This window comes from Lygodium microphyllum, chromosome 3 (assembly GCF_053477565.2).
Source record: "Lygodium microphyllum isolate KBCC chromosome 3, Lygodium_microphyllum_v1.1.10, whole genome shotgun sequence".
NCBI classification, from domain to species: Eukaryota; Viridiplantae; Streptophyta; class Polypodiopsida; order Schizaeales; family Lygodiaceae; genus Lygodium; species Lygodium microphyllum.
The window spans coordinates 155,904,886-155,916,615 of NC_141137.1; the positions used below are offsets into that span (position 1 = coordinate 155,904,886).

General features: G+C 41.3%; 1 protein-coding gene across 1 annotated transcript; it reads left to right on the forward strand.

Annotated features, from left to right (window-relative positions):
* The first annotated feature begins 7,946 nt into the window (after positions 1 to 7,946).
* LOC148039068 (putative indole-3-pyruvate monooxygenase YUCCA9) lies at positions 7,947 to 10,569 on the forward strand. The gene is made up of 4 exons (XM_087674955.1): positions 7,947 to 9,076; positions 9,302 to 9,550; positions 9,643 to 9,765; positions 9,880 to 10,569. Exons 1-4 carry the CDS (start codon positions 8,369 to 8,371, stop codon positions 10,213 to 10,215), a joined length of 1,416 nt encoding a protein of 471 aa, XP_087531081.1. The 5' UTR covers positions 7,947 to 8,368; the 3' UTR covers positions 10,216 to 10,569.
* The last annotated feature ends 1,161 nt before the right edge of the window (positions 10,570 to 11,730 follow it).

An 11,730-nucleotide genomic window follows, 5' to 3' on the forward strand; every position in this document is an offset into this window, starting at 1 on the left:
TATGATAGACCTTTGGCTATTTATAACTATAGGCCCTTTATAATACATGTAGGTGCTAAAATACATGCACTTGGGCTAATGTGAAAGATGAGCCTCATGAATTGAACCCTTTTAGCATTAGCTTTGCATAATACCTATGAAGTAGAGATGAAAACAAATACACTCAAGGAGAAAGAGATGTAGAGATTATACCACTTTCAATATAACTATGGCCCCAATGGGTATCATATTACAAATGTATTATAAGAGAGTATAAATAAAGTTAACATTTCGATTAATAGAGGTTTAGGACAAGGCATATACTAATGTAAATATCAAAGAGAGTAAGAGTGTGAAATTAAGGAGCATAGAAAGAGTGGATTTATTTGTATTAGATGACTGGAACATATGTAAAATTTAGGTTGAAAAACTCAAAGAAAGCTAAGAAATAAGGACCTATGACAATTTTCAAAGGGTGTACTGTGAGATTGGAGACAAGGGATAAGTTTTTTAATAATGCAAGAATATATGAGAGTGAAAGTAATAAGAGACCATCCTCAAATGAGGGTATTGAAAAGTTCACCTAAGCACTCAAGAGCTAAAAACTGGGACATCCTGCACATGCATCCTTTTCATACAAGCCAGAGCTAGCTTGAAAGTGTGGCTCTTCTTTTTCTTCATGTAGTTCAAATAAGACAAAATGTCAACTCTTAGGAAGGGCTAGCACTCCACCAATTTCTTCCATGCGGTAACCCTTCCAAAGACTCTTTCATTCCTTTCTCTCTAGATCCATGTCATTGCTATTTCTCTCAGTAGATTTTAGAGCTTCAATGACTCATTGTTTAGGCTAGCTACATCTCCAAACAAAATGACTTTAAGTGATATACTTGAGTCAAAACTAGCTACATGTGCGCATTTCCTTAGTTTTTCTAGATGGTTTTTAGTCTATTTGCATTGCCAAAACATATGAGATGTAGTCTTCAATTCTCTTTGCAAAGGATGCAAATAGGAGACTTCATGAAAATCTTGTCTAGCCTCTCTTTTTTGTAGAGTTTATTAGCTAGCACTTTCCAAATCCATAGACTAATTCTAGTAAAGGGGGTTTCTAACCATACTCTTCTCATTCTCTTCTTGTAGGTCCTTTGCTTGGTCTATGGGAATTTCTCCTTCCAAGACAATGCAATTTTCATAATAAAATATTGATCCCTCAAAGTGAAGTCATTTTTGTTCTTGCAAATATGCAAATGCTTCCTAGTTTGGGATTTAAGAGCTCTAACAAACCTTGAATTGTCCTCAAATATTGTAGCTAGCTAGTCTTCTCTTCTCCTTTGAGAGTAGATTTTTGGAGAATAGCAAATGATGATTGATATGTATGCCCAAAGAGCGTGGATGTATGCCCAAAAGAGGATTGTCCATAAGTGTCTTTGTATGAAAGAAATGACAAATGCTCCAAGAAGAGATGTCATGAATCCCATATGCATAGTGGAGAAAAAGAGAACCATCATGAGCCAATAAAGTGATGTACTTTCTTATCATTCAATGATAGAATACTATTGTACTTTTTCCTTTCAGTCATAGTTAGTGTCATACTTAAAATTGTGTTTATGAGTCCAAGCTTCCATCTTGGAACCTAATTCACTTGAGTAACAATTGGTCTCTCTAATCTATATCATCATGAACATTGTATTTGTGTTCCATCCACCATAGCTATACTCTAGATCCATGCATTTCAACATGGTATCAGAGCCATGACGATCATGGCTAAGCTCAACTTAGCTCTTCTCTCTGCTCTCCTAGTCCCTCTCCTTCTTTGGTCAGATCAGTACTTGTTCAAGATCTCATTTTCCACTTCTATCTTCAATTTACCTTCAGGTCTGCCATATCTAGCTTGCACCCTGCCTCCTTTGAGCTCTTGGATCTCTTCATAGAAGCCATATCTCATCACAAATCCTTCTAGATATTTCTTCCTTGGCTAAAGATGCTTCTTCATGGCATATCACAGTGTGACATTGCTCAACGTATGAACCAGCATTGTGCCTACAATGACTCAATGTCCAGAATGCGCTTGTGACTTGTCGTATTGTTAATTTTGTGCCTATAGTCTACGATGCTGATGATTCTCATGGGGCAAGAGGAATCAAACATTGGGCAACAACATCAAGAATCAAGCTAGTATCTTTTGATACTACATAGTGGGATTTGACACTACCATCACTTGTATTTTTTAGCACATTCAAGAATTAACTCATTGTTGGTCTAATCTCACTTATTTGAGGCTGATGTTGATGCCAAACATGAATATTTTTTATGTGGAATACCCAATTGATTAAATCCCTTGTAAGCCACAACCTCATTGTAAAAGGATAGACACTATCCGAGCATATTCGTCGCAAAACCTCCTTCAGAATGTCTGAACTTGAGCAAATAGCCAAATTCAATGGTGAAGGCTTTCAATCTTGGAAAGAAAAGACAATGTACCATGTCATGAGGAAGGACCTTTGGGATCTATTTGAGGATGATGCAAATAGTAAGAAGGAAGATGATAAAGATAGGTTTACTAAAAAAGTCTAGCTTAAGACAAAAGAGTGAAAAAAGATAAACAACAAGACTCTAGACATCATTGTCTGGGAACTATCTGATGATGTATTGCATCCTATCTCTGGCATTAAAGATGCAAAAAAGGCATGGGATGAGCTTGACAAGATCTTTGGAACTCAAGCTAAAACTCCAATGTAAAACTACTCATGCAATTCTACAGACTGGATGCAAAAGATGGTTCTTCTATGACCACACACACTAATAAGTTTAAGAGCCTAAAAACTCAACTTGCTACTCTAAAGAAGAACATTGATGAAGATGAAGCCATAGCAATATTACTAGCAAGTGTAAATCAAGAGCCATATGAGAACCTTGTATCTACATTAAGTAATGTTCCAAATGTCTCACTTAAGGACATTGAGCACTCTCTACTTAATGAAGAAACTAAACATAAAAACAAATATGAAAAGGGAGATGTCTCAACACAGAAAGACAATCTATTGTACACCAAAGGAAATTAAGGAGCAAAGGGTTGAGGATGAGGATTCAACTTTGACAACAAAGATCGAATGACATGTCATTATTGTGGTAAGAGTGGCCATATAGCTACTAAATGTTTCCACCATAACAGAACACAATAGGTGCAGAATGGTAACCATCATCAAAATTAGTTCATGAATGAAGAAGATGAAGAAGATGCTTCAGCTATCAAACAACTCTAACAGATTGTTTTGAATAAATTCTCTTTCCCATAGTGGATCCTATGTTTTTCTGTAGTGGATTTTGTTTCCCTTAATGGATTTTCTTTGTAAAACAAAACCCTTGCCAAAGATGTTAAGTTTCAAGCTTTAACTTGACTAGGCTACCTATGAGCTAGTCTCCGAGGCCATGTCATCATATAGGGGGGGCAAAAGCCAGCAAGTGTAGGAACTCATCATTTGAGGGGGGGTGTTGAGAATAGAAAATGATGCTTGATATGTATGCCCATAGAGGTTGGATGTGTGCCCAAAAGAGGCTTGTCCATAAGTGTATCTGTATGACAGAAATAAAAAATGATCCAGGAAGAGATGTCCTAAATCCCATAAGCAGAGTGGAGAAAAAGGGAACCATCATGAGCCGATAAAGTGATGTACCTTCTTATCATTCAATGATAGAATACTATTGTACTATGTCCTTTCATTCATAGTCAGTGTCATACTCAAGATTTTTTTTATGAGTCCAAGCTTCCATCTTGGAACTTAATTCACTTGAGTAACAGTTGGTCTCTCTAATCTATGTCATCGTGAACATTGTATTTGTGTTCCATCCGCCATAGCCATGCTCTAGATCCATGCATTTCAACAAGATTTTCTAGCTAGATGAGTTGTTAGGCCACTGGCTAAAACCTTGTTACTATTTCATCTAACATCATGAAGTCCATCCGAGCAAGGTCCTAGAGGTCATGCCATCTACTTATACCTTTATCCATTTATTCCCTACATGATTTGGGGTTCTCTAAGGGGGGCTAAAGGCTTTCTGACACAAAAACATAAACTAATTCACTGACCCGCAGGGTGCATCTTATAGAATATGTAAGATACCACATGAGTTCAAAGGAAATGGTATTTTATTTAGTAAAAGTTACATGATTATATTTACAAAACGAGGTTTTCAATTACAATTTGAGAAAAAATAGTAAGTTTAGTAAAGTAAAAGGGGTCGGTTGGCCTTATAACATGTAAATTACAAAAGGGGTTATATAGATGATTTCTTATAGATACACCTCTCAAGTTGAAGGAAGGGATGCTTCTACATCCTTTAGTGCCCGCAACCATGTAGAGCCTCTAAGATCAACACTACTCATGCATAGGCTAGCACTTGTGCTACCTTTGATTAAGGTATCTTAATCTTTAGTCCAAACAAGAGAAGGTCCATCCAATTCATGCAACAGCTGGTGGTTTCCAAATGAGCTTGGCTTGGCAAAGCCACTACTTCATTAGAAGGGACCATGGTTGTTGAGAATCTATTCTATTTAGAGTTTTGAATATCAAGCATTTTGCTTTGAGCTTAAGGTTTGGGAGGCCTAGTCCTCCTAAACTCTTGAGCGTGATGTGCCCAAGAAATCGCTCTCCATTCTTTGCTCTAGTTTGAGCTTCAAAGAATCTGCTAAGTTTTGTTGATCCACTCTCTTTCGGAATGTTCCATTAAAGACAATAATTAACGAGAGATATACAAACATTGCAGCCAATAAGGTCTTAATTACCGCTATTTAACCATTGAAGGATAGAGGCTTTGTCTTCCACTCAAGGAGCTTGTGATTAACTTTTTCAAGAATAGCCACTCAGCCCTTTGGTTTGATGATAGCCACACCCATGGGGCAACCTAGATATCTGAATGTTCGGCCCCACACCACTATCTTGAAAGTCAAGTTATCGAGCCATGGTTCCGAGTCTTTCAAACTTAGGGGGCCTAACTCAATTTTGTGCTTGTTTATCTTTTCAGAGAAAGTGTTGTAGGTTTCAAGTAAATTATTCCCAAACATTTGTTCTACAATATTTGAGTGTTGTCAGTGGCAAAGAATTGAGCAAAGAGAAGGTTGTTTGAGATTGAGTAATCCCTTGATTAATCGTGACTCCACCTTCATGTCCAATTTTTGGAGGAGAGGTTCAGTCACACAATTGCAAAAAAAAAAGAGGGGCCAATGGGGAAACCTTGCCAAATGGACCTTATAAGGTCGAATGGGCGGGAGATGCTTCTATTTACACTTACCACCTCTATCACTTTAGACAAAGGATATGCCAAAAGTAGAGGGACTAGAACTTCTAAATTTTCGTTAGCATAACCTTAGAAACCACAAGACTTGGGAACCCAAAAGACCTTAGAGAGAGGAGATAATGGATTTGAGAACATACTAAATCCCTATGGAATGCCATAGAGTGAAACTCACATGGCATTGTTAGACTTTAAGAGTTAAAATTTGAGAGTTTGAAGGATATAAAAACTTTAAAGGGATCCTTCAAACTCACATGGCATAGAGTAAAACTCACATGGCATTGTTAGATTTTAAGAGTTAAGAATTGAGAGTTTGAAGGATATAAAAACTTTAAAGGGATCCTCTGCAACCATCAACCTTCTACAATAAGCATGAGCTTCTCACCCACACCGTTAGGAGCAATGCTAAAACCACATAATTGTGTTCATGGATTTATAATTAATAATCAAATGTTCAACTTGAGTCAATGTATGGTCTTAGCAATTCATCTTAAACGGACAATGTTCCTTCACAAACCATTTACATTAAAGCAATAGTGTTCCTTCATAGAAATAAGTAAATATATGGTCATAGTCATTTATCTTAAACCAATAGTGTTCCTTCACAAAAATAAGCAAATAATAAGCTAAATATGTCCTGCTCTATTTGCTCCATCTTAATTGTTTAATTCTCTCTCTCTCTCTCTCTCTCTCTCTCTCTCTCTCTCTCTCTCTCTCTCTCTCTCTCTCATCCCTGTGCCCCTTAAAATCAATCTAAGATACATCCTTATAAGGGACCACCACAGCATAGGGGTTATGTACCTCCTTGGGAAGATCACCACTTAGATGTGTATACCAAGAGGCACATGTATGCATAGACATGCACATAGGCACACATGCATGCACAAAGACACACACACATGCACATGGATGCAAATGGAAACACATGGAAATCATCCCAATTTACCAACATCTAACCCTTCAACTTACAACACTTATTATTTGTTTAATATCCCTAATATGTGACAATTTTTCTTCTATTTTGATTATATATAGGCCCCTAGCTAGAATGATGTGCAAAGCAAAGTTCTACCTCTTTGAATAACTTGTTATTATGATATTATGGTGTGTCATATGTTAGTGAAAAAGGTGCAATCAATGCTGGTTATATAACACCACATAGACACATTCACATTGAAAAATGCAAGCTAGATTCCAAAGTGTTTTAATGTAAGTATGCATCAAGGTAGGCATCAGATACTCAAACATCAAAGGAGTTTTGAGGAGATGATTCATACATACATGAATACATATGCTTGTGCATATACTTGTACTATTGTGTAGTGAGGACATCTAGGAAATGTTTTGTTAATGTCTTTTATATGCCAAGTTTTTCCCATAGGAGTTATACCACCAATGTAATGGTTATGCTCCATAGACAAACACATGGATGGAAATAGAATGGAGAAATATCACAATCTTTGTTTCCTAGAACTAGTCTTTCTAGGGAAGTGATGTAGACTTCATAATGTATATTGAAGTTAGAAGTTAGGAAAGTGATAGCTAGTCGTTGGGAAGTTGGTTGTTTGTTATCTTAACCTCGGGAAGCTACATAAGGGGGCCACCCTAAGTCTCATGTGCCAAAACAGGATTGACCAACTTTCTTTTCCACCATTGTGTGGATTTGAGCTTTGTTTTGTCCCATGAAGTGAGGCGGTGCACAAGGTGAGGCACTCTAGGTGGTGGCTTTTAGCTTGTCCAGGCAGCAACATGTGCCCATGGTTTGCGAGGGGCAAGAAAGGAGATCCTCGATCTTGCTTTCACTATTGGGCCATAATGGTGGTGGTGGTGGGGGGCGGGGGATAATAATCTCATTGGGATGTAGGTAGAAAGGGGTATAAACAAAAGGGAGATAGGGTGTAAGGGGGAATGCAGCTAAACTGGGAAGGGCATGTGGGGGATTGGTATATATGCATGAATGAGGGCAAGGAGGGTAATAATAAGCAAAAATGTGGGGGTTAATATTTTCATGTGGGCATTGGGCACATGAAGGTGATGATGAGGAAAATCATGCAGCGTGATGAGCGGAGATGATGGGGGCCGGGGGGGGGGACTCTCATCGGGATGGCGGCGGCAGCAATCCCATTGCCCACGCGTCCCTTGAGCTCCAATGGCACGTTGCCCATTAAGCAGCTGTTCTTTCCCCACTTAAATTAGGTGTACTACTACTAACTAGTGTTAATCTCCTCAGTCAAACTCGAAACTGCTATCCAGCCAATCGAGCTCCCCTCCCCAGCTCCCGTCTAATCGAGATCCACAAAATCGGTTGGCGCGGGTGGGCCCCAATCCCCGGTTGGCAAATTATCCAATGGGCCATGGCCACGCCACCCGGGCCCGCCTCCGCCTTTTTGGAAGTGCGCGCTGTCGGGGACGTAGCCAAGACCAAAGTTCTCGGGCGGGGACAACCAAATTTGGCGTACAGCGGCCCTAAATTTGGCCGGCCACAAAATTTGGCGGCCCAAGAGAATGTTTCCCAAGTTCCCAGACCAAACAATTTCTTCAAAAGGGCAGCAAAATATCAAGAGCGGAGACTCGGAGAGACAATTGAACAGAATAGCCGAGCCTCCGGATTCTCGCCACGTGGGACCGGGCCTCCTCCTAAGGAAGGAGGCGGGGCTATATTAATACGTGGGAGCATGTATCCCTTTAGGGTTCTTCGTCGTCTAATCTCTTTTCTCGCTTTCTCAAAGCTTTACCTTCAGCTTTCATGGCGAACGCTTATTAGCTTTCCCTTACAAACATACACGCATACACAGACGCACACCTTCTTTCTGGTTCTATCCATAAGTAGTGCTTTTCCTTCTCTTGTCTGATCTCTTCTCGGAGCCTCTTTTAGCTCCAGCAGCTCCTGCATTAGTTCCTTCTCGGTTTCCTGCTGTATCGACAGTACAATATTAGATCGCCTCCTGCGTCATCTATCTCTAGCCCGCATGCAACAGAACTGCATTGGCCTCACAAACCTTTAGTTCACTCTTTTCACCGTCAACCTTGAACCTCTGTGCTGCATCTTCGTTCGCTTTTCAAAACCTTTGTTCTTCCTTGCTGGTCACAACGGAACAAGATGCCTAGTTTTGATGCTGAACAGCTGAACAAGATGCAGCCTAGTTTTGATGGTGAAGCGCTGCGCCTTGGGCGAAGTTTCCGTTACGAGTCCGTCGATGGTGCTATCATCGTTGGAGCCGGACCTTCAGGCATGGCCACAGCCGCTTGCTTGAAGAAACGGGGCGTGCCGTTTGTGATGCTCGAGCGAGCGGGCTGCATAGCCTCGCTGTGGAAGCAAAAAACCTATGATCGCCTGAGAATGCACATAGCAAAAGAGTACTGCGAGCTTCCTTTAAAGCCGTTTGATAAGTCTTGCCCCACCTTCATAACAAGAAAGCAGTTCATCGACTACCTCGAGGAGTATGCTACGGAATTTGAACTGCAGCCGAGGTTCAACCAGCGAGTCGAGTGGGCGGGCTTCGATGAGGCTTCCCAGAAATGGCGCGTTAAGACGGAGGTCTCAGGTCCGCATGTTGAAACCTACAAGATGGAGTATGAAGGCAGATGGCTGGTCATTGCAACAGGCGAGAACGCTGAGATGAACGTCCCTGATCTCCCCGGTCTTAAGGACTTCAAGGGAAGTGTTATCCACTCCAGCCAGTACCGAAATGGAGAAGATTATTCAGGCAAGAAGGTGCTTGTCATTGGCTCTGGCAACTCTGGTATGGAGATTGCACTTGACCTGGCCAACTGTGAAGCGAAGACGTCAATCGTTGTTCGAAGTCCTGTAAGTTTGCTTTCTCTGACTTCTGCTAGGAAAACTTGAAAAGGTGAAGTAGAGCCGAAAACAAGAACGCGCAATAGACAGAACTAGGAATTTAGGGTTTTGCGAAGGAGCAAGTCTATCACCATCGTCGTCATCATCATGCCAATGCATCTTGCATGTCTTTATTATACTTGTCGTGCGTTTTGCTGCTTGTCGGTTTCTGACCTTGATTGTTTCGGTTTTCAGTTACACGTGCTTCCACGTGAAGTGCTGGGAAAGTCTACTTTCTCAGTGGCGATGAAGATGATGAAATCGCTTCCCATGTGGATGGTTGACAATCTTCTGGTGTTCCACAGCCGACTGGTTCTCGGCGATACCGCAGCGTATGGCATCAAGAGGCCGAAGGCCGGACCGCTAGAGCTCAAGTTTAAAATGCGGAAGACACCCGTTTTGGACGTTGGCACTTTGGCCAGAATACAGAGCGGCGACATCAAGGTAGATAATTCATTTATCTCACTCTTCACAACATAGTCCGCATTATAAGTAGACTTTGTGCAAGTTTTTGAGCTTTATTTTTTATTCTGCAGATAAAGCCGGCCATTGAAAGTCTCACAGAACGAGGTGCTCGATTTTCAAACGGAACCACTGAGAGCTTTGATGCAGTTATCCTCGCAACGGGTTACCGGAGCAACGTACTATCATGGCTCAAGGTAAGAAATTAGCACGCATGCATGCAATGTGGTGGAAAGATTAGGTGTGAATTAAGGATCAGGTTTAAGGTGAAAGTGTATATACTGTAACATTTATTTGGTTGATGATTGCAGGATAAGGATGGATTTTTCCGGCGGGACAGTTTGCCAGACGGGCGCTGTCCTAACAACTGGAGAGGGAAGAATGGCTTGTATGTGGCTGGATTGTGCAACAAGGGCATTCTCGGGGGGGCCACAGACGCGCAAGCTATCGCTAGAGACATTTGCGAAACCAGGAAATTCCCATCTGGCCCGGATTTCAGCGATCTCAGTGGGGACACTAGTATCTTAGACATGGAGCCAGCCAGTCCAAGCAGCAGGAGCTGCACCAATGATACAGAAGATGTTCTGTCTGTATGTCGAGACGACTTACTGGGACCTTGCTCCATGGCGGAGTACCTGCTACGATAGTACCTGATCATCATCATCGTCATCAAGATCATCGTCATCATCGCCATCAAGGCCATCATCATCAACTAGACAATCATCACGAATCCCTCTGTGTACACTACAATTTTTGCTGCTGCATAATGAGCTGCTGCCTTCTTTTTGTTCTCTTTTGACCTTTTTCCTTTGTGAATATATATTCTCTCCCACCCTTCAACAGCTTCTCGGGGAATTGCTGTCACTACAACGAGCAGAGTTGTACCAATGTGGTCGTTAATTATCATAGCTAGATATGCCTACACTTACTAGTGATATGATAATTCTCATGTAGAAGTGGGCTACATTTTTCCTTTTCTTTAAGGAACATAAAATCTTCATTGGCAGTCCTTTTGTCCAAGTATTCTTGTCTCTCCACTTTTAAAGGTGCTCTGTTGAATATCGGACCTGTTAAAACCCTGCATCGATAGGAATGTGGTGTGGCTAAGCGCATGCCTGGTACTTCTAAGTTAATTTTGCATCTTTCTCTGTCTCGCTCTCTGTGTCTGTGTTCCCGGGTACAGTTCATTCTGTACTCGTCGCTTTCCCCCGATACTGTAGTACCTTATACGCGCGTTGTTTTAAGATTCGCACTCTGACAAGTTGAAACGTTATTCAGGCAGCTTTGGGATCATAATGCACAGGAATGCATACGATTTTCTCCGTTATGGATGCGTACCTAATTTGTACATGGCTTCTGTAATTGAGAATAAGTTTTAAAAAACATAATGTGAGAGAGAGAGAGAGAGAGAGAGATCCGTCTCGCGGCACTCGTCAACCTACCTTATAGAGAGCTGCATGCAACCAACCATGTCCGTCAGCTTCTTATCTTACTCAGAGAAGTTTACACAGCCAGTGACTGGCTTATATGTCCGTCAGCTTCTTATCTTACTCAGAAAAGCTTATACAGCCAGTGACTGGTTTACTTAATAATTCGATTTATCGTATTTGCTTTTACGGTCTAAGACAGTTTCACCCACCGCATGATGCATGAAAAACCGTAAAACAATCCCTCGTCAAACCACCCCCGTTTTCCTTGTATCCACAAGCTCAAGCACAAAAGCCTCCAATTAAGCCCGAGAATATGCCCGTAGGGAAGCCTTGAAAGCACCCCCGCATCCTAACGGTGAGGACCATGCCGAAGTCAAAGCTTTACACAAAACCTCTCCCTCACGTTGGTTAAGGTTGACTTCCGTCGGCATGCTCACTTGAGCAAGGACTTATCAATCTAAATTCTCTTTTATCTTACCGTTTGCTTCCAAGAATCAGCCGCAGTTATCGATTCAAACTCCCGCGACAAACTAGCCCTTCACGAATCACATACACGTCGCTTTGCAAGAATGCCTCGACACCAATAGCTTTGTGAACGCCTAAAACTGGCCGCATAGGCTAATACGTTATGTGCTCTCCTCCTCAATTATTTTGGCTTTGATTCCCGCGCGCGGCTCAAGTCGAGAACTTGATCTTCATGTTTTTCAATCTCAACGCAAAAACTTTCTCTCT

Coding starts and splice junctions, on each gene's coding strand:
- LOC148039068 (XM_087674955.1), top strand. CDS start 8,369: ATGCCTAGTTTTGATGCTGAACAGCTGAACAAGATGCAGCCTAGTTTT. Junction 9,077..9,301: donor CAATCGTTGTTCGAAGTCCT/GTAAGTTTGCTT, acceptor TTCGGTTTTCAG/TTACACGTGCTTCCACGTGA. Junction 9,766..9,879: donor ACGTACTATCATGGCTCAAG/GTAAGAAATTAG, acceptor TGATGATTGCAG/GATAAGGATGGATTTTTCCG.